Genomic DNA, 24,109 nt, shown 5'->3' on the forward strand with positions numbered 1-24,109 from the left:
TCCTGGTATATTAACAGTACACAGCTCCAACAGAGTAGTTCTTGGAAATCTAAATCGACTTAGAAGCCAATCATCATTATAAGACAAGAAGTCAGTATGATCTGTAAATACGCTCTTTTCTAATTTTTCCATCTGCGATGTCTTCTAACAACGTTAAAGCAACCATGGTAGCTGGAATAGTTTGTCCATTCCATGTACCATTATATTATTACAGAATGATTGCAATCAAGTACTTTAAATCTGAAAAAGATATTGAGTTCATTTTGGTGTATTTGATAAAGTCCATGTCATGAATGTGATTCTAAAAAAGATAAAGAGACCACACAGAAACAGCAGCATTGCTTTGATGCTGGGTGCCAACCATTTGCAAAACCGAGCAGAAATGAGCATTCACATGGTGTAAGGTTGCTGTGAAAATGTGCGCAGCATTACGCCAAGTTTAATTTTTATATATCTCAATGTGAGAACTGAAAGGGGTGTATGCAACATTTTTGTGCATAGGCACTTTTTACACAGGAGGCCCCTGGTCTTTGCCTAGCTGTTCATGGGCAAACTTTAGTCTTTCCTGATGTTCTTTCTGGGCAGCAAAGGTTTTCTTCTGACAACTCCAATGAAGATCTAAAGTTTGCAGCATCTTTCTAATGGTAGACTAATGCACTTTGACATCAACAGTGGCGAGAGCTATCTGAAGTACTCAGAGTCTTCTTTCAGCATCTTGCAATTTTCTCATGGACTGAAATTGCTGAGGTGGTCTGACCTTGACAAGTTGGCAGTTTTTTGAAATTTTCTCCACTTATAGAGTTGATGATCTCCTGAACACTGGAATGGTTGGAACAATGGAGCAATTTCCAGTTGTTCAGAAGCCTTTTAAAATCCTATCCTAGATTCATAAGCATTTATACCCTTCTTCCTGGAGGTCTTAGAGAGCTCTTCCAATCTAGACATGATGATATTTCAACAACAAAGAGCAAACCAAAGTAAATGATGTTCTAATTATTTGCACCTATTCTGCACCCGATTCTAACTTTAGGTATTTAAGGTAGTGAAAAATATAGGAGTGTATTTACTTTTTCCACATGAAAAATGTTCATTCTTTATTTAAATGATACAAAATTTAAAGGTGGCATGATCTTTGTTATATTACAGTTATCAACTGTACTTATAAATACTGTTTAAATAAAGATAATATCTTGATCTGTAAAAAAAGAAAGAAAACCTCCATGGGGTGTACTTACATTTCCAAATAACTGCCCTCTATCTGCCCCATGAAAATGCTGTAGTCAATACAACAGAAACATTGTATTCAGTAAAAGACTGATTCCTTTAAGGTTTAAACTAAATATAATGTACTACTTTTGACAATCCAACCTGAAGAATGGACTCCTGCTTGTTTCCTTTGTCTCCTAGAGTCTGCCATTCTGTATTCTGTTGCTGTCTGATAGTCCTGATTACCTTGTGTTCACTTGCAAGAGAAGAAGCAATCACAAAAGCTACTATAGTGGCAAAAACAGCAATGTGATTTAAGATTTTAGAATTCGCCAGGAAGAAATGAGCAACGTGTTGTTTTCCACTTCTGAGCAAGGACACAATGAGAAACTACATGCTACAAATCCATCATCTCCAGTACTGGGCTATAAAAGTTTTAAGTGGGTGTTGGGGTCAGCTTAGAGCAACTGGATAAAGAACAGCATCTGAAAGAAAAAGGACACTTATAGGCATATGAAAAGCATAAAGTTTAGTGTGCTAGAGTGCCTTTATAAGCAAGGACTAACACTGTGAAGGCCGGGGATCAGCACTTAAAGAAGGGTGCTGGGATATTTGTAAGCCGCAACTTCAAATAGCTTTAGTCTCTTACTCTTCAATACTTTGTGGAATTATACAATATTCCTACATTTTCTCTTTAAATATGGAAACTTTGAGGTACAGGTTGTTTTTGGACTGGGATATAAAGTGGTATGGGCTTGTGATGTTGTGGGTCCACAGCTCGTTTAGCAAGGGCCATTTAAATAGATAATCACCGCTCTCGCGGGCTTAGCGAGGGGGCGTTGGGCCATAGCAAGCCACGGGGTGATCTGCGGTGTGAGTGTTTCTCACCGAGTGCACAGGTGAGGGACTGCCCACATCCGTGATTGTTCCCATGGCTAATGTGCTACAGCTGCTATGGCCCCTCGCTATATAAAAAGAAGTGTGATTCGGATGGAAAGGAGGGAAATGAAAAGAAGAACGAAAAGGACGGAGGTTACAGGGAGCGAGAGAGCGAGCATGTCGGTGCAGCAGGAAGCGGGCGAGCGAGCGCTCATAGGCAGCTGAGAAGACAGCCTGGGTGTTAGGACGACACCCAGGGCGTAGTAGTAGTTGTCGCTTCCGCTGAGCAAGCATGTAGCGAGAGTGACCAAAGAAGGAGATGGGTGACTCCGCATGGGGCCGCGGATGGCAGCGGGAGCCAGGATTTGGGATGTGGTGTCCTCCACGTGAGAGCCTTGGCCGTGTGAGTAATTCCCAAGTCGCAGTCTGGAGGGAGCGGAACTGAAGCCAGGGATCGGGACGCCGCCAGATCTGTAGTGGAGTGAAGGTCAGCTACAGGTAGAGTGGCTACCCTGTTGCGAAACCTGGACAGGGAGAAGCAGGGGAGTCACCAGTTAAAAGAAGGCACTGAACTTGTTGATTTTTAAAAACTGCTTCCTAAGAAATGTTTTAACCTCGTTTTAAAGGATTGTTTTTTTTTTGCTATTTTTAACCTCAACGTTTTTATGGATTATTTATTTAATGACTGAATTTTGGAAAGCACTGCACTTTATTTATTGAACATTGTTTTTGTTGGTTTTTAAATAAAAGCACTTTTCACTTTTTACCATCCCCTTGCTCAGTTGTTATTGTGTCACTGACTAGCTCACTCGGTGACATTATCGACGGTTTTGGGTTCAAGGGCTTCCAAATATCAGAAGGGAACGTGGAGCCAAACCCGCATCGTCACAGGGCTATCATAAGAAACAGCACTGTGTACAAAGGCTGTTAAGGATTTTGAAGGGTAATATATAATATAAAATTGTCAAAACCACATAACTCAGTTCAGAGGTCTGAGGGACTGAAGGTTATGCCAATAGGATTGGTACAAAGAAAGAAGAACAATATACCAGTCATATATTCAATCTCCACTCAAGTCCACATTCACACTCACATAGCACCAAGTTACTGCCAATAATAAATCTAATATGTACCAAAAATACAAAGTTGACTGCAAGGTCAGACTGTAAAAAAATTGACCTGAAAAAGAAAAGATGACAGTCCAAATGTAACGTAGGTGGGACTGGGAAAAAAATAAAATTAATTTTCATAAACAAATGCATTGGGTTCCTACCTTACGAAAAGATTAAAAATTGACCCTAGTGAACTCTAGTACAGCTGAGAATTACTATTACTATTATTATTATTATTACTACACTGCCATACAGTCATTATTCTATATAAAATACAACCTGCATGCATCAAAAGACAGTACGATGAGTACAAAACTCTTCCCAATGGGTCTGTGACACTGTAAAAACTAAAACAGCACTCAAAACAGAGTGCATCAGTGTGATGTTCTCAACTGCTCAGTGGTACACCTAAAACAGTTTATATTAAGGGTCTTAGTAGAAGAAATTATATTGTATAATGCTGTAAGCTTAAAAGTGAGATACATCTGTATGAAACAATAAAACTACTTAAGAAATAAAGTTAAAAAAGAATATATAAAAGATTCAATTATTAAGGGTTATGAACTTGTAGGAAAATTTTAACAAGCAAAACAGAAATCATTACAGCCTCAGAATGACATGGTGTGCCATCAGCATGGTGCTTTCTTAAAATGACTTGCTCTGATTTAAGATTTCACAAATCAAAGGAGCCGTCTACAATATGAATCAGTTATTTCCTTCCTTTTATGATGCCGATGAGTTATGCACATTATCTGCTACCTCATGAGCATATATTCTCAGTTTCATGAGCATCGACTTACAGAAATTTAGTATCTTTGATTTCAAAAAAACATAAAGATGCAACAGTGTTATAAAGAATTTAGTGACTTCATTTATAGCCAGCAAGCAGAAAATTTCTGTATTAACCATAAAATGGTCACACTTCTCAGGGTGTTAAAGAGTGTTACACATGACAATGGTATGAAATCATTGATGACAATGTTGTTTTTTTAGGCTTTTCCAAATGAAAAACTGATCATAAGCTGCAGTTGTCAAGTGCTGCATTAAGTGTGTTATACAGTTTTGAAGACAAATGGATGCATTCTGGAAAATAACAGTTAGGAATGAGAAACTGAATGTTGGCAGATGAATATCTGCAATAATAATGATAATACATCTAATATCAGCCACAAAAGTTGCATTTGCAAACATCATCCATTTCCATGCTCCTTTATTGTCAGCTGCCTGAATACATTACACATTTTGCTCCCATTTATTAACAGAGAATCTGTTAAGAAGACAGTGAATGGCCTCATCTGGTAGAAATGTGACTTTATCTGCTTGGCTTAGACTTGGAAGAGCTTTATCACTTCAGAAGCTGTCAAATTCCCAGACATTTCTAAAACAACTGACCTTGCAAAACTAAACAACTTTTACACTTGCTTGTGAGTACTCGCAAGCTACTCTCAGACTTCAATATACAGTTCAGTTCCAAGGAAAAGGTTGGACAACCCTGACCAAAGTACACATTTTGCTGATATCTGAAGTAAAAAATAGTGAATTCAACTTGGGTGGCAAACAAACTAAAACACCATCATTTCTTTATGAACATGTTAATATTCAGTGTCACACACATGCACTTGGGAAGCAATTGATGGGCTCGACTAAGTGTGTGGTTACACAGGACCAAGGGTTGACAGTGTGCACTAATGCTTCTTTTCCTTCCCCTGCAGATTCCCACAAGGGAAATCCACCTAACACCACTTCCAGTCCCTCTACAGAAGCCACTTCCGGTTCCTCTTCCAGAGACCTCCCATCTTGTCCTGGTCTTGACCTCACTTCAGGCTGCAGCTCAGGAGACCCGCCTCTTCTTCCCTACCCACTATAAATTTGCCACCTTTCTCTTATTCACTCAGTCGTGTTAAGACTCAGTCCTTTGAGATTACTTGCTTGGTGTTTTCCTTGCATTTAAAATTCTACAAACTTCAAGTTTACAGGGTGAATCCCCAAACCTTCTGCCCTGTCTATCTTGTGCTCTTTTACAACAGATATGATTTATTTGATGAGCTGAAAAAATGTAGAAAAAGAAAAAATCTACATTTTGGGCACCCTACTAAAACAGTAGTTAATATCACCACCTCTGCCACAAATCAGAGCCTACAAAATGTTTTTTGTACTCAATTATGAGGGTTTATATTCTTGTTTTGGAAATTTTCCCTCATTCTTCTTTTCTTAAAATGCTGCTCCTTTTTTCTTCAAACAAACCTTTTGTAATCCCAACAGCTACTGAGAGGATGCAACTTTTTTCATCATATATTTTATTTCACACTTACAGTTTATAATACACTTGACCTCTTCCTTGACTGATCTTTCACTACAAAAATGACAGAAATTGTTAGCTTAACATCTGCATTAATTGCAATACTTTGCTTTAAATACCTTTTAGTGTTCCTTAATATCCTTTTAAGCCATTGTTCTTATGTGCTTTTATGGTTGGCAGAGATGTCATCTGTCTTGAATGTGTTACAAAGCTGAGTTTCTTCTGCAAGGTCTTTCTTAGCTCCTTATTCATTGACTGTAGAATTCTTCTTAACTTTCAAATACTTTTAAATTTCCAAATGAACTTGTCCTGCATTGTATGTAACATACTATACTTTAAAACATGTCTCACACTGCTCCATATTTAAGTTTCTCATGCTTTGTCTTGTTTTGACTTTTCACATCTGTTCTAAATCTCAGGTCAGTTCAGGTCAGGTTAGGGAGTATGCACTGGAACAGCACATTGACGCACCCACCACATGATGAAACAGCTCAGGATCTCGGTTGGCAACCCCCCAGGCAGACACGCGGTCCAGTCGCACCCTCCGGAAATTACCATCTATCTGCCTCAGCCAGGTGTTATGTGGGTGTCTCCTTGGCCTGGTCCAGCCGCTTGGGTTCTCAACAATAAGGATCCTGTGAGCCAGATCACCCTCAGGGAATCGCCTGACGGCTGTAGTGCCATAACTGACACTCCCTCACAATGCAGGTAATGTGTCTCATTCGGAACTCTGTGAGTAACCGCTCATTCGACACAAAGTCACACCAGCCGTATCGAAGGATTCTCCAAAGAGACACACTGCTGAAGGAGTCCAGTTTTAAATCTGCCTTACTAAAATTAAACTTAACAGTTTTAGTTTGTGCATATATGCTCTGCTGCAATACTGTAAAACATATTACGTTGTAATCACCATTGTCATTGTACCTCTGGGAGACTGCTGTTTGGACACCTGCAGGGCTGTATGGGAGTTGTAGTTTTGGTGGGCAGCCCTGTTGGGGTTCTTGGACGATGCTAGGGGAGTGGCTGGAGGCAGACTTTCCTTTCGCAGGGAGGTTCTGGCTGGCTCAAAAGGGCTTCTTGGATGCAATGTGGTAGAACCGGAATTACTCCTGGGTCCAGTATAAATGAAGCTGCACCATTTCACCCAGAAGTCAGGAGAGTATTTGGATGAAGCTCACCTGGGTGGCTTGGAAAAGGGAAGAGTCTCATTGCTGGAACAGTGGAATACTTAAGTATTTGTGGCAAAAAAATCTTGTTATTGTAGTCTAAACCTATGTCTGTGCAGTTGTATCTGGGGTCTGGGTGTTACAACGCCCCCTAGCGGTTCACACTACATATGAATTCCTTCTTCTGTGCTCCTACTTTTGTAAGGTGGATTAATTAATGTCACCCATTACTGAAGTATGCCCCCATAAAGTTGCTTATCTAATATATGTAAAATGTTGCCTATCTGCATTAGGGGGTCTAACATGAGGCCTGTATGTTTGATACAATCAAGTTGTATCCAAATATCCTCATTGACACGATATATTCACATTCTATTTTAGGCAAATGGCCATCCTCCTACCTTTTCAAATTTGCCTGTCTTTTCAAAACAGCACACATCTCATTTTATTATATCAACACCATTGTAAGATTTAGCCAGCTTTTCTGTTACCGATTAAAAAGTACACTTTTTACACTTTCAATTTTTGTATTTTTATTAATATTTTTGTCCATTTCCTATATGAACTGCTTAAACAAGGACTGTCCTAATCTGATACCTTAGTTATACAATACACAACTACTTTAGTCATACACCTCCCCAAAACATCAGTGCTCCTTCATTTCAAATGTAATCCATCTTACAGTACAGGTCACATCTGTTCCGAAAGGTGTCGTAATGTCCTATAAAGTTGTGCCCTTCAACCCTTTTTAAAGATTTGAAATACTCATTCTGGACTGGTTTATGGCACAGGACACGTTTCACAGAAGACCAAATTGACAGTGTTGCTCCTTGGCTGAGCAGTCTGCTCTTATCTATGATGCTTGTCACATCATGAATAATAACAACTGGATCCATCCAGAAGCATACCTGCAGGTTGGTCTTCCTCTTGTGCATCAGGAAGGGTGAGTTTTGCTGTTAACCTGTGTCAATCTCCTAATAATTTAGGCCCCAGCTATTACTACTTTTCTCTAAATGGGGGTCGGTTTAGAGGTAACAACTAGTTACACAAGGTCCTGAAAATAGTTGGACATCTTAAACAGTGGGGCTGATGCCTCTGGGTGAATAGTCCTTTCATCTGGCTGCAACTTACTTGTCTCTACCTTTCTGAGCCAAAGTTACATCCTATGCAGCTTTAGAAGAGAACACAATCTCTCCTAATTACACCTGGCCAAGTTCTTTCAGTCCTCTATTACAACAAAGACTACCTTTAATTCATCTTCAAGTTCAACAACACAATCCTCAAATTACTGAAATAGCTGTTGCTTTGGTAGGCTTCCTGGAAATAAGATCTTGAAAAAGTACCAACAAACGAGAATGGTACTGTATTCACACCTAAGTTTGTTTGGGTTAAAATGTTTTAACTAATTTTTAAATGATAAATTCAAAGAAAACTTTAAAACAGAACATCAGCAGGTTGTTATGTGTAGTGGCAGATATAATAAGTACAATAAAAAAAGAAAATCTTTGTCAGTTTATGTTTACTGCATCCAATCACCTTATTACCTTTTGATCTTTTTTAAACATTTTATATGATAAGAAGGAATAGGGAACATTTTCCTGTTATTTCCAAAAGTTTAATTATATTTTCATTGTGTAATCAATATAGAAGATTTTTTATATGACGAATAACAAAATATATTATCTGTAGCATTACCAATTTCATACTAAATTGCTGTTAGTGACCCAAAAAAACTCAAAACAGCATAATATGAAAAATAAACGATTCAGTTAAGCACAGATGCACATTTTAGACAGATAAACAAGTTTATGAGAGTCATCTTTTAAACACAACAACCTAATAATTTAAACACTTCTAACATCATGAGCTTCAGTGAAGAGGATTCTGAAAAGTAAGAGGACTGGAAGGAAGCAGCCGACCCCTTAGACAAAGCAGTGTGATACTCAAGGTTGGCCTAGTAACACCATAATACTGTGTGAGAAACAGCATACTGGAACTGGCAACCTGGCCAGAGCAGACCTGGGAACCTTACCCAGAAGGGATGCTAATAGTGTAGAAAAATAGGGGAAGGAAATTATTCAGGACATTGTCTCCCCCAACAACCTAGGTGGCAGCCTTTCTGGGCTTTGGTACCGCTATGGAGATCAACAGGAGTTCTTTTGGCCAGCCTTTTTGGGTCCTGTGGGTGCTGCAAGGGGGTGCTGATGGGATGGTGAGAGGATTTACGAGAACTGCTTTGAAGGACTCCAGATGTACCAGGAAGTACTCCAGAGCCACTGTATCGGGGGACTGGAAGTGTTCCTGGGTTTTACATAAAAGGCCCAGCCTCCTTCATCTAGCCAGAGTTGGGAGGAGGAATACAAAGCATGCTGGAGGAGTGGAGGAAAAGCAACAGTGTTGCAAAATAAGAGTTGTGGTGTGAGAAACACTTACCTGTAAGAGTTTCACACAATAAAACCCTTTTGTTTAAGGAGAACTTGTATATAAGTCTTTGTGTCAGGAGCTGCATTGCCCCCTGGTTGTCACAACTGGTAATCAAACAGGAGGTGAACAATGCCTAAGGTGGAGCTTTTAGATGTTAACTCACGTTAAGGTCTCTCATCTAAACATAAGCTTCTCAAAGCCCATTTCTCTAAATTTAGTTGTTTAGGCTCTCATCTGCTCAGAAGCCTTTAACTTTTAAAGTAGACAGATGGCCCAAATTTGCAATAAGGCTTTGCTGGAGTCTTGTAAGCAACAGCACATAATCGTTATAAAACACAGTCACTTGATTGTAAATATATTTGGGAACCTAGAAGGTCTTTTTAAATAAAAAACCTGCACATACAATAGTCTTGGGAACAGGACTACATGCCATCTGGCAGAGGAACACAGGCCTTGACAGTTATTAAAATAACTTCCCACCTGCGCTTTGGCACATGAAATGAGTCTCAGGGGCATCAGTTTATTTTCATGAGAATAAGTCAAGAGCTGTTTGAAACAGACCATATAAATTAAAACATTTCACAAAGTCATCCAATATTAAGTCACTTTTTGATTCTCCAATTGCCCCGAGGAGAGGCCAAATTTAATGGAACACTTATTTTAAGACAGAAAATAATATAATGTTATATAACTCAAATACACACTGGATTAACACAAAACAATGTATCAGAAAAGTTCATTGATTTATCCATCTATTGTTTTTTCCATTTTTAACCATTTTAATCTTTTATATACAGAATAAAAAGAGAGCCATAGCTTCTGCTGGCATGTCTGACAAAAGGCAGGAACTAAGCCAGGATTAGAACATTAGAACAATCCAGATGAGAACAGGCCATTCAGCCCAACAAAGCTCACCAGTCCTATCCACTTAATTCCTCTAAAATTATATCAAGTCGAGTTTTGAAAGTCCCTAAAGTCATACTGTCTACCACACTACTTGGTAGCTTTTTCCATGTGACTGCGGATCTCTGTTTAAAGACAAACTTCCTAATGTTTGTGCAAAACTTACCCTTAACAAGTTTCCAAATGTGTTTCCGTGTTCTTGATGAACTCATTTTATAATAACAGTCTTGTCCGATCCACTGTACTAATTCCCTTTGTAATTTTAAACACTTCAATTATGTCACCTCTTAATCTCCTTTTGCTTAAATTGAAAAGGCTCAGCTCTTTTAATCTTTCTTCATAATTCATCCCCTGTAGCCCTGGAATCAGCCTAGTCGCTCTTCTCTGGACCTTTTCTAGTGCTGCTATGTCCTTTTTGTAGCCTGGAGACCAAAGCTCCCCACAGTACTCCAGATGAGGCCTCACCAGTGTGTTATAAAGCTTGGGCATAACCTCCTTGGACTTGTTCTCCACACATTGTGCTATATAACTTAACATTCTGTTAGCCTTCCTTATGGCTTCTGAATGATGATGGGAAGTTGATAGCGTAGAGTCTACTACGACTCCTAAATCCCTCTCATCCCTCTCTCCTCTTGATTTTTGGAACTCCCACTACTTCCTACATGCTATACTTTACATTAACTGGCATTAAACTTACTCTGCCACAGATCTGCCCAAGCCTGTGTGTGGTCCATGTCCCTATTTAATGATTCTGTGGATTCCAGATTATCTGCCAATCCAAATAAAAATGACAAACACTCTCATAATCTTTGATTCTTTACACTTAAGTTGCATTCACAAATATTAGTCACTTTTGGTTTTCTTAACTAGCATCAATTATCACCCACTAAACTGGTTCTGCTTACACATATGTGTGTTCATCAAGCAATATCTGTTTCAATAAATCTTTTGGAAAACCATACAAGGAAAAAGTAAAGAACTAACAAGTGCTAATTTGAACTGGTCCATAAAACAGTGTTTTTATAAAGACAATATTTACAATATTAGACATGACTAACAAGACAGAATGACACAATAGAAAGCCAAAGAAATAAATAATAGGCAGCATTTGCTGAAGGAATAGGCATTTAATTAGGAAATGTGTGGAAGGAAAAATCTGAAGACACTTCAGATTTCTCTAACAAACAGGTCTCTGGCATGTGGGAAGAAACTGGACTATAAGGAGAAAAACAAAATGGGTGCAAGGAGAACATGCAAACTCTAAAAAGATAATGACCCAATAGTCATTTCAAAAAATCCTCTTTGATAGAAAATGCCTAAGTTTAGAACATCATAGGGTATTTCATAGAGCAAATGAATATGTAACTGTTAGAATTGTATAGTAAGGTGACATGGAATGAAAAAAATGCATAGACTAATAAATACGGTGAATAACAAAAAAGCAAGTAGTAAACAAAAGTAGGAGTCCAACCTAAACACAAATTCAAAAATGGGACAGAGAAAGTCACAAAAGACTCATTCATTAGATTCCAGGGGGCTTTGTCCACACCAGACTGGTGATGAAAAAGGTCACAAAAAAAAATGTGTGATAAATGAACCAGCAACATGTTTTGAAGAAGGACCATCTCCTGAGCCCTTCATCTTTAGGACAATTGGACTTTGTGGATGAAAAATACATTTTATTATTAAACACTGTTTGACATTACAGATATACAGTAGAGACAGTATACCTGAGCAGGGAAGTAAAATATAAACAACAGAAATACCACATTGTAGACCACCAGAACAGAAACCAGTCACTTGGTAACAAAACAGAAGGATATGCTGAATACAAAAGTAAAATCCCATTTCATGCACCTAGGGAATATTCTTAAGAGACAGTATAGGTAATTTATTTTAACTCTTTTAATGTCATTGGGAAACAAGTGTGGGCTGCATCAGGAGTGGGCAGGAGGAGGAGTACAGGAAGTTAATCAAAGACTTTGTTAAATGGTGCGACTCAAACCACTTACACCTTAACACCAGCAAGACCAAGGAGCTGGTGGTGGATTTTAGGAGGCCCAGGCCCCTCATGGACCCTGTGATCATCAGAGGTGACTGTGTGCAGAGGGTGCAGACCTATAAATATCTGGGAGTGCAGCTGGATGACAAATTGGACTGGACTGCCAATACTGATGCTCTATGTAAGAAAGGACAGAGCAGACTATACTTTCTGAGAAGGTTGGCGTCCTTCAACATCTGCAATAAGATGCTGCAGATGTTCTACCAGACGGTTGTGGCGAGTGCCCTCTTCTACGCGGTGATGTGCTGGGGTGGCAGCATAAAGATGAAAGACGCCTCATGCCTGGACAAACTTGTTAAGAAGGCAGGCTGTATTGTAGGAATAAAGTTGGACAGTTTAACGTCTGTGGCAGAGCGACGGGCATTAAGCAAACTCCTGTCAATCATGAATAATCCACTGCATCCACTGAACAGTGTCATCTCCAGGCAGAGGAGTAGCTTCAGTGACAGACTTTTGTCACTGTCCTGCTCCACTGACAGACTGAGGAGATCGTTCCTTCCCCACACTATGCGACTCTTCAATTCCACCCGGTGGAGTAAATGCTAACATTACTCAAAGTTATTGTCTGCTTTTTCATTTTTTTCATTTTTATTACTATTTAATTTAATATTGTTTCTTTGTATCAGTATACTGCTGCTGGATTATGTGAATTTCCCCTTGGGATTAATAAAGTATCTATCTATCTATCTATCTATCTAAAATCCAAAATGCTTTGTGGTGGAGGAGATAAAATGATGTAACTACTCCATGAAATGGTAAGAAACTTCATGTTTAGAGAATACCAGTAAATCCTAGATTCTCTAAAGAATCGCAAATCTAAAAATGACAATCACTTTCTGTTCCCTCCAATCTTTGGAGGGATGAAAAATGATGGAGGGTGGGAGCGTCCTGGGAAAGTTTTCATTTAATGAAATAAATATATTTGTACTAAAATGAACCAATTTATTAAAACTAAAATTGAAATGTAATTTACATCATTTAAGTGCAAAATCTCTTTGAGTTGCTGCACTTATAAGTAAAACAAATATCGGAGTGCAAAGGTTTAAATGAAGTAAATTGGAAACAAAAAAAATAATAAAATGGTAAATTCAAAATAGTTAATCAAAAATGTCCTTATAAACAACATTTTTGGTAAAGATGGTTTCCTGTCCTTAAATTAGGTCTCCCTGGTATGGAGTAGTTAAAACATTCACTTTAACGTCCCACAAACGCCAGACTCTTTAAAAGGCAACATAAAGTTGTCCATGTCCAAATACAGGCTCAGATAGGCAAATCCCTACTTTGCCCATGGTTTGTCCTTGGGATTTATTGATCGTCATGGCAAATGCAGTGTTAATGGAAAATTGGCGTCGTTTAAGTTTAAAAGGTAATTTTGTCCCAATTTTAAGGTTAAGATTGTGTTGTGGTAATCCAGCTGGGCTAATAGTGTTTAAATATTCTATTGGGAAATTAAGATGCTCAGTTTTGTGTTCAGAATCAACACTGTCAGTACTTAGAAAGACGTGGCTTTCTCCAGGAAGCAATCCAGTCACTTGGTTATTTATCTGGTCAACGTCAATAGGTTGTATATGCGGTGGTGTGCGCGTTTGCGTTCGGGAGGCGGTTGTATTATGCACGGCTTGCTTCTCGCCTCTGCCATCCGTGCATATATACAAACATTACTAAACGAAGGTTGTATATGCGGTGGTGTTCGCGTTCGGGCGCCGGTTGTATTGTGACCTGAAGTTTAGTTTACAGGTTGTGTTGTGTTGTTTGGGCACCACCTACTGACTCTGGGAAGCCGCTGGGTTTGACTCTGGGGCGCTGAGGCGCTGGTGCGCGTGCGCTTTGGTGGTGCTGGCCCCTGGCATCCGTGCATATATACAACCTTTGTTTAGTAATATAGATATCCATATATTACATTTGCATTCATTTATTCTAAATCTTCTGATGATAGCAAAGGATTTTTAGTTCACATTTCAGACTGCCTTGGTACATAAGACATTGTGAATTGTGTAACCAGTTATGGTGAGCAGGGATGTCAAACTTTTATAGTCTACTATTAGTCATAACACTAAGTACAACATGTTTTGAGGACTGTTAGGGGATTAAATTGAAAAAATGAAAATATAAACATAAAGTTCTGCAACAAAGAAAGGTAGAACTAGATGTTCATGTCAGTCAGTGCTTTGCTGTCTTGTGGGGTGCTTCAGGATTCTGTTTTTGGGCCTACTCTGTTTTCATTATGTATGCTACTGTTAGCTCATATTATTGATTCTTTTAAGTATATTTCTTATTATTTTTATTCCAATGGCATCCAGCTCTTTTATGAGCCAACAACTATACAAGTTTGCTTTTCTTGTTGATTGTCTGACAGAGATTAATAAATGGCTTTTAACCAGCAACTTAAAGCTTCAAATTTTTGCCCCTCCTAACCTATACATGGCAATCAGCCAAAAGCTTTCATCACATTTTAGCTTCTCTGTATGCAATGTGGATGTTGTTTTCGATCAATCCCTGAATTTTGATGCCCATGTGAGGTCCCTTAGTCACTGCTTTTTTCACTTGAGAATTCTATCCAAGTTAAGAACTGTTATTTCTAAGGCCAAGATGGAAATGCGTATTCATGCTTTTATGTCATCATGCATTGATTTTTGTAACTCGCTTTATACCTGTCTAAGCAGATCTGGTTTAACTCTCCTTCAGACCATTCAAAACGCAGCTGCCTGTTGTTTGCTGTTTCTCTTGTACTGCACATTGCTAGTTCTCTTGTGGTTTAGCTTTACTTACATAACTTTCAGTTTATAGAATATGCACTTCAACATTTTGTGTGCACCTATTCACATCTTCACCTGCTTCTTGCTTCTTCAATGACTGGTCTTTTCAAGGTCAACAAAATCTACAAACTGTTTAGCTCTCCCTCACATTCTCAGTTTTTTCTTTAAATAACAACACTAGCAGTTCCTGTCTGTTTGCCTTGCCATTATTCCAACATTCCCATTTAACCCCAGAGCCTCAATCAGGAAAAAGTAAAAAGCAGGGGGCATACGCGATGGGAAGAAAGGCGTAACATGAGTCATTGATATGTGCTCACTGTAACATGAAACCTGGTGGCAATTTGTTCCATTTTTCTAATATTATTCTATATGAAAGTGAGAGTACATGAACTTTACATTTTACCTTCACCCACTCAACTGTCAAGGAATCTGTGAAAAGAGTAAATTAACAACATTGCAGCTCTTAAAAGAGTTTTAAAAACTAAGCAGAAGATTTGAGGATTTTCCAACTGAAATATTTTAACACACTAATTTACCGTGAAGTGGAGCAGGGTACTCAAAGACAAAAGATGACTTGCGGTAAAGCAGGTGTTATTGAGTTATCATAAAGGAATAGCTTTTTAAACAGAGTGTACAGGATTACTATTAATTCATTTAACACAAACTAAACACGTAACAAACGTATATCAGAAAGCACAACAAAGGCTCAAGAAGACAAATAAGATTTCTGAACGGATGTGCTCTCTCAATAAGGTACTTACAGCAAATTTGTATCTTAACAGGTTGCAACCACTTTATAACTACTGTAAACATACAAAAGTTAAAAAAGTGAATATATATCTGTGATTTAAAGACTCAAGAAGAACTTTGTTGCAACATCCTTCTTAAAAGCTATATGCATTTAAAAAACACAAGCACACCTTACACAGTTGATCAGAGCTGCCAGACCGAAACAGATCAAATAAAATTCCATATAGAAAATGGCAATGTTTCCACTATTGCATATTTCTTAATTAAAATTAACATTTTTTGTTTGTTTGTTGACAGGTTCGTGCTGACTATATAAATTATTAACATTTTCCCTAAATAGTTTAAGCAATATGTCACATTATAAAAACATAAAAATCTATTTTTTGCTTTATGTTCGTAATATATTCAGTCCTATTTCATATATTTACTGTTTTTTACATAAGATGATGCAAATGATGTTAAAAGTGATGTTCCTCGGTGATCAGTGCCAACAAACGATCTAAATAACAATATAAATGACAAGCTAGTTAAGTCTGCAAATAATACCAAACGAGGTGGAATGGCATATACTCTCGAATCAGCCAAATTATTACAGACAGACCTAAACAGAATTCAGGTGGAGGCACATTTGTAGCGGATGAAATTGAATGTAGAGTAAGTAAATCTACAATAGGGCACTGCATGTTAGAAAAAGAAATGTTAATTCTGAATACACAATAGGAGCCCTGAAACTTGAAAATAACCCTTAAGAGAAAAACCCAGGAATTGTAGAGGACTTGTGACTATCTACATCAAGACAGTGTACAGAAAAGATTAAATAGCTGAACAGGATTTTAGATAATATATCACAATGTGTGGAGTTCAAGTCAAACAAGGCTAACTTTAAGCTACATAATGCACTAGTGTGGTCTCACCTAGAGTAATGGCCACAGTTTTGGTCTCCATATTACAAAAAAACCACAGCACTGCTGGAGAAATTTCAGAGGAGAACGACTAAGAAGATTCTAAGACTGACAGGTATGAGCTATGAGGAAAGACTTTAGTTAGAGCAAACAGAGACTACAAGGTATGACCAAAGTGTTTAAAATTAGGAAGGGAATTATAACAGTGGATCCGAGCTGTTCCTTTGAAATAACCTGCTGAAAAGAAATAGCTGAATACACTGAAGAGTACCATTTAAAAACTGCACAGCAGTACACTACATACATTTTTATTGCTTTATTATTTAGATTCAATTATACCACTCCCGGATCATTCCAATTATCACAACGATAACACATTGTGAAGGCACCAAAACATTACTACTAAATGTATTTTAATTTTGTGTTATAATAATTTTGAAATTCCCTACTGATTCAGATGTTAAGTATTGCAGCTTCATTGGGATTAAGCAGTCAATTAATTCACCAAATACAGGACCATGTCACCTAGCAAGAATAAGGAGGCACAAATTATAAATATAATAGCCAGTCATTTAACGTAACATAACATTCACAGACTTCCTTAATCGACTTTATTACTGTGAGATGCCACAGCCCATCCCAGGTACATCCATGAAAGACCGGAAACCAACACTCACCACGACAATTTAGCATTATCAAGTAATGAAGAACTTTGAGATGTGGAAAGAAAACCACAACAACTGAAGGGAAACACAAGTGGACATAGACAACAGTGAAGTGCAAGACTTAAACCAGGACCCTGCAAGCACGATGTAGCAGCTGTAATGACTACATGCAAGTTAGAATTTCACTGTACTCTGTGTATGTGACAATTCAACTACTGTACGATTAATTCTTCCATTTTGAGGTAATCAGTATAAATAAAAAGATGCCTCAGCTGTCAGAATAAAGCTCAAGTGGTCTCATGCCTCTCTTTAAGATGACATGTCAGCGCAGGAATATCGAACATTATTTACAATAGACAATTAGAAATATTTGCATGCAAATAGAATTTAAAATAATGCATAATTATCTATTCTTTCTTTCTGAGACATAAACAGTTCAACTATCAATAAAACTAACATGGCATGTTTAATTTCAACAAATATGGCCTTTGAAAGATTATTTTATATAACAAGATATCTTTGATGCTATTTCATATCTCTTTGTTCAGTCTGTTTATTGCTTGTAAATTCTGTCCTGCTCTTTTCTCTCATGTTTTATTCAGGCTTTTCTTCTCAGGTATGCCCTGCTTTATCTAGAATAATAAAATGCCAAAAAGGAAATATAAGTGAGTTAATTTTTAAAATGTAGTGCCTAACACCTGAATACAATTTCATCTCATAATACAAGTGTAAAGAGATAATCTCATCTGCAAATACAAAAAAAAATGACCAATAACACTTCCATATTTACAGAAATTTTACCTCTGTTCTACAACGTACATGTGCTAAAAACAATTCCTTATAGTCATGTAGAGCATTTCTGAGGTGCTGTTTAACAGCAAAAACTAACAAGGAAATACAGATAGACAACAGTAAAAGTTAACAAACTTTACATGGCATTTTTAAATCCAGTTAATCATAAATTAATTGATGTGTTCATATGGGCCTCTAACTTGATGTAGTTTGGTCGAATACGTTTGAGAGTAAGACATGAAAACTCTTAACTGAGAATAATATTTTCTTAATGATCTATTCCTTAAACCTACTTCACAGCTTTAGTGATTTATGCTTCAGTTCAACAAACCGCCATGTAGCATGAAGTGATAGATAGCGTGCCTTCCCTTCAGATTAACTGGAGACCTTAAAAGATAATGTTTTATTAACTGGCTTTAGTGAAATCATGTCGTATAACTTCAGATTAGTAAAAAATTACTTTACTTTTGAAAACACATCAGATCTGAGCTTCTACCAGGTCAATGTAAAAATGAACAGAGTTAAAGATTAGCTGGCAGATGGAATGTCTGGCTGTTTATTAGGCAGTCTTTTGATGGCATTTTTATGTGAAAGAAGTTTTGAACTTAAGAAAAATTCTGATCAAGAATAATAAATTATATCAGCAAAAATTGTGCCCAAGTGCTGAATAAATCAGAACCTAGGGAATTAACAGAATAAACACTGTTCAATAAAATGTTACCAGAGTGTTTAGAGTTCAGTATATGGCCATTTACAGCAAACATTAATAATATAGAGAATGTATGTGGAGGCGGAAATGTGGAGTGATGTTGAGGGTCAGTGTTATTTAGTATAAAATAATGACATTTATATATACAGTCATATGAAAAGGTTTGGGCACCCCTCTCAGCCTGCATAATAATTTATTCTGTGTTCAACAAAAAAAATAACAGTGGTATGTCTTTCATTTCCTAGGTACATCTGAGTACTGGGGTGTTTTCCGAACAAAGATTTTTAGTGAAGCAGTATTTAGTTGTATGAAATTAAATCAAATGTGAAAAACTGTCTGTGCAAAAATTTGGGTACCCTTGTAATTTTGCTGATTTGAATGCATGTCTCTCCTCAATACTGATACTTGCAACACCAAATTGGTTGGATTAGTTTGTTAAGAATTGAACTTCTTAGACAGGTGTGTCCAATCATGAGAAAATGTATTTAAGGTGGTCAATTGTAAGTTGTGCTTCCCTTTGACTCTCCTCTGAAGAGTGACAGCATGGGATCCTCAAAGCAATTCTCAAAAGATCTGAAAACAAAGATTGTTCAGTATCATGGATTAGGGCAGGGGTGTCCAATGTGTCAATCGTGATCGACCAGGAGATCGCAAAGGCAGTGCTGGTAGATCGCATTGCATTCAAAAACATTTTTTTTAAACGTTAGTCTATCATATATTTTCCCTATGGCATTTACCACTTGATTCACATACAGTGCGTTCTTTTAACACATTGGTCATCCCGCACGCACGATCAAATGCGCAAGCTACTGCAAAACTCCGGCTGAATTGTTATTGTGCCATAAAGGTTATTCTGTTATGCAAGGTATGACAACATAATTTTATGTATAAAGTATACTCATTATCTATACTAATAAAAGGCAAAGCCCTCACTGACTCACTCACTGACTGACTCACACACTCATCACTAATTCTCCAACTTCCTGTGTAGGTAGAAGGCTGACATTTGGTAGGCTCATTCCTTACAGCTTACTTACAAAAGTTGGGCAAGTTTCATTTTGAAATTCTGCGCGTAATGGTCATAACTGGAACCTATTGTTCTCCATATACTGTAATGGACGTTAGCTCGATGGCCGTGGGGGGCGGAGCTGCGTGTGACATCATCACGCCTCCCACGTAATCACGTGAACTGACTGTGACCGCAGTACGTAGAAAAGAAGGAAGAGCTCCCAAAGAGCGCTGAAGAAAAACGCTGAATACTTTATTCACGAGATACAAGTTTAATGAGAAGACACGAGGTATAAACGAGACTTTGGATCACTTTGTAATTAAAATTGCTGTAGCGAGAAACTTTTAAGTGCCGGGTCTTAGCTAACATTAAATAAAGCCGTGGACATCGCAACATCACACAAGAGAGCAGCTCACGTGAACTGACTGAACGCAGTACGAGTGATCACTTCCATGCATCAAACCTGTTCAAAAAACGCATTACACAATTGACAAGGTAGGAAAAGAATATGCTCTGAGCTGAGCTCCACAGCTAACCAGAAGCAACTTCGTCATGCTGACACCAAATACTCACAGAAAAATCCACAAGTTAATACACACGCTGTCTCTAGAGTTTCTCCACACTCAATGTATTCCTCGCATCCCCTTTATACCCTCTGATCACCCATTTCAATTTCAGATGCCTCCAATTTCCAGTAAAGCACTGCTGCGCGATGACAAGTAATAAGTCTCAGGGACAGACCCTACAAAACGATGCCATTGATTTCAGGCAAGATTGCTTTTCTCCTGGACAACTATACGTTGCATTCTCAAGATTGAGCTCGCAGCTTGTCATATTACAACCGGAGTGCAGCCAGAAACTTTTAAGTGCCGGGACTTTGCTAACATTAAATAAAGCCGTGGACATCGCAACATCACACAAGAGAGCAGCTCACGTGAACTGACTGAACGCAGTACGATTGATCACTTTCATGCATCAAACCTGTTCAAAAAATGCATTACACAATTGACAAGGTAATGGCTTTATAAGTTGTTTGTTTATAAAACAGCGGAGAAGCTATGTAAAGGCTGTTTCACAAAAAACCAGCGGAGCGTCTTATATGAGCAGGCAGTCAGCTAAAGAAGGGAATCAATAAATATCTATAATCGTAATAAACGAACAAAAAATAACGTACAAGCTGCGGATTAAATAAAGGAAATGAGTACCTGAACAGTAAAGTAAGTCTCGAATAGCTACACAATAACTATAAGAATCGTAATAAACGAACAATAAAACAGTACAGAACTGCGAAGCAAGGAGAAACGATGGCCTTATATGGCGTTCGTTTATAAAGCAGCGGAGAAGCTGTGTGAAGGTAGCTACACAAAAAAACAGCAGAGCGCCACACTCTGAATGTATTCCTCGCATCACCGTTATACCCTCTGATCTCCCATTTCAATTCAATTGCCTCAAATTTCCAGTAAGGCTCTGCTTCGCGATGACAATTAATAAGTCTCAGGGACAGACTCTACAAAAGGTTGCCATTGATTTGAGGCAACATTGCTTTCCTCATGGACAAAACTATACGTTGCATTCTCAAAAGTAATCTCAGTGCACAGCTTGGCCATATTACAACCGGAGTGCTGAACTGACAACGTGGTATACAAAGAGATCCTTAACAGATAGTTATTGGTATATTTTCCCTCAGTTTAAAAAGGTTTTCTTTTCTTCTTAATAAAAATTTAAAAGCAGTTCTTCGTCATGCGGGGATTTTGCTATATACAGTATATATATATATATATATATATATATATATATATATATATATATATATATATATATGTGTGTGTGTGTGTATATGTAGATATGTATATATATATGTAGATCTGTATATATATGTGTATATATGTGTCTGTGTATATATATATATGCATGTGTGTGTATGTATGTATGTATGTATTTATTGTGAAGGACAGCCGGGACCCATGCCCGTCAGGGACGCCCCTGATGCTTATGTTCTGGGGGAGCCGCCATGGGCAGTCCAATACCTCCCACGGGACGCTTGGTGGCAGCCTCCCTGGCCGACAGTGATTCCCCAACCGCCCGCAGGGCTCCATGGGAGATTGAGTCCTCCACAGCTTGGTTGGGGCCCGGGGTGGCCGCTAGGGGGGGCTGTCTGCTTTCCACAGCCCAGCTGGACGAGTCTTCAGCCCCACCCGGAAGTGCAATTAGGACCAGGTGGTTAATCGCCTAGAACGCTTCCGGTGGGCTATAAAAGGGCCCAGCCACCACCACTCGAGGAGCCAGAGTTGGGAGGAAGGAGACGAAGCTTGAGGAGGAGTGGTGGTAAAGGAAGGAAGGAAGGAAGGAAAAAGAACTGTTTTGGTGCTTGTGTTTTGGGGACTGTGTTTGGGCTGTGTGGCACGGAGAAGACGTGTCCCACAGCCAAAGAAAAATAAAGGCTTTGTGTTTATTATACGTGCCTCTGTGTCCATCTGTGCCAGGTCAGGCGCCTATATAGCGCCTTTGTTACAGTATGTATGTATGTATGTGTATGTGTGTATATATATGTGTGTGTATGTATGTATATGTATGTGTGTATATATGTTGATATGTGTATAGATATATATATATATGTAGATGTGTATAGATATATATATATATATATATATATATATATATATATATATATATAGATATGTGTTGTCACACACGTGTGCATGGGGGGCAGCTGAAGGGCTTAGAAAATACTGATTATACATCTGCCCAGGGGGCGGGGTACGCTGACACTCTTTCTGAGTTCTCTGCAGGTCTTACCGGAAATCCCACCAGGAGCCGCCATTTCCAGGAAGGACACATCACTTCGGTTCCGCCCCAAGGATAAGGTCACTTCCGGTTCCGGCCCCAAGGATGATGTCACTTCCAGTTCCGTCCCAGAGGACGACATCACTTCCGCCCTCTGGACTATAAAGCCCACTGCCTTTGCTCTGGCAGGCAGTTCTGTTTTGGACTCTGTTGTGTAAACTGTTATACAATGCCTCAAATACTTTTGCAGCCAGGAAACCGCATTAAACAGGTGGCTTTCCACGCCTCTCGTCTCTACTTATTACAGTGGCGTAGCCAGCAGGATGGTGTCCCTGACGAACCCGGGACCCGACCTTATAAAGAACCAGGTGGGTGAGTACCGGGGCGAAGTTTGGGGCAGTTTGGGACAGGAGTGCCGGAGGGTCAGGAAGGACGCTGTGCAGGCTCTGCTCCACGAGAATAACCCGGGGCTAACCACCCATCTCGTGGAGAACGTAGAGGGGACCCACAGGCGTGGGCTGGCCTCTGGGGAACACACACGAGTAGCTCAGTATGCTCTCCTGGGCAGGAAAGCCGAGCCACCCATCGGGACCAAGGTCCCTGTTAACGATGGGTTGTCCCCAGGCTAGCAGGTGAAAAAAATACTCAACTGGGAGTTTAACCCAAGTAAAGGGCTGTCAGAGCAGGCTATGGATCTCTGGCAACAGGTGGGGCAGTGGCTACGGCCATTTGATTTGAGCCCCTTACAGATAGTACAGCAAGTGGCCTGTTTTTTGCTGTTACAGCGTCTACCCCAGGATTTTGCCCAGCCGGCCTGGGGCGAATTTCATTCAATGGACGAGCTACTACAGCTCCTAAAAACACCAAGGCCAGCTGTGAAACCTGGGAGGGCAGAACAGCTGCTTTGTGGACTACCTGGGAGTTATGTCCCACTGAAGCAGTCCCCTCCACGCAATCCAGAGCTTGTTCCGAAGTCGCCGGACCGTCTGGCCTGCGACCTGTCGGGGAACAAGGCGGACCGTAGAGGACAATGGCGGGTTGTTTGTGTGCCCTTAGCAATCCCCTGGCAGACAAACATACGGGAGCTTCTAGTGAACGGACACAAAGTAACAGCCCTATTTGATTCCGGCAGTAACGTGTCTGTCGTTGCTCGCCGTTTTGTGCTACCGCAACAATGGATTAAAAAAAGACCAGTATCACATGTATACACGGAGATATCTGCGCATAAAACCGCCCAGTGTTACGTATGTCTCGGAGGAACCCTTCGACTACTTACCGGGCGGTGCACCCGGATCCTCCGTTTCCCGTAATCCTCGGGCGGGACTGGTCTAACAGCAACAGCGGTAGCCTAAAAAGCATTCCCCGGAAAACTTATGGCCTCGTTATAGATGAAAAAGACTCATCTCAAGCTGCTTCCACACCGTGTAATCAGCCGACAGGGAGTGGGGCGGAAGGCCAAGAGAATGACAAAGGCACTCCCGACCATCGCGGGCTGCTACGCCATCCACCAGCGCCCGCAGCGAGGAGGAATCTCCGCCCCTTGAGGTCAGACCGACCCACTCTCTGAATTGCACTTTCAGTTTAAAGCAACTCCGCTTCTTTCAAGAGAGAACAGTGGAATGACGACTCTCTGAAACACATAAAGAATGCAGTGGTCCTCGTTAACGCCAACGCACTCATCAGCCCATGCC

General features: G+C 39.3%; 1 protein-coding gene across 5 annotated transcripts in view; it reads right to left on the reverse strand.

Moving 5' to 3' along the window:
• impact (impact RWD domain protein) overlaps positions 1–24,109 on the reverse strand; it is a 417,506-nt gene that overhangs the window by 20,167 nt on the left and 373,230 nt on the right. Inside the window, exon 12 of one of the 5 annotated variants that reach the window (XM_039754712.1) lies at positions 1,621–1,691. The exons of the other annotated variants lie outside the window; for them this stretch is intronic. Coding sequence (XP_039610646.1) covers positions 1,665–1,691 — 27 coding nt within the window. The 3' untranslated portion in view covers positions 1,621–1,664. Of the gene's footprint in view, positions 1–1,620; positions 1,692–24,109 lie in introns of those variants that run through there. 5 annotated transcript variants of the gene reach the window in all.

Source organism: Polypterus senegalus, chromosome 5, assembly GCF_016835505.1.
Source record: "Polypterus senegalus isolate Bchr_013 chromosome 5, ASM1683550v1, whole genome shotgun sequence".
In the NCBI taxonomy this organism is placed as follows: Eukaryota; Metazoa; Chordata; class Cladistia; order Polypteriformes; family Polypteridae; genus Polypterus; species Polypterus senegalus.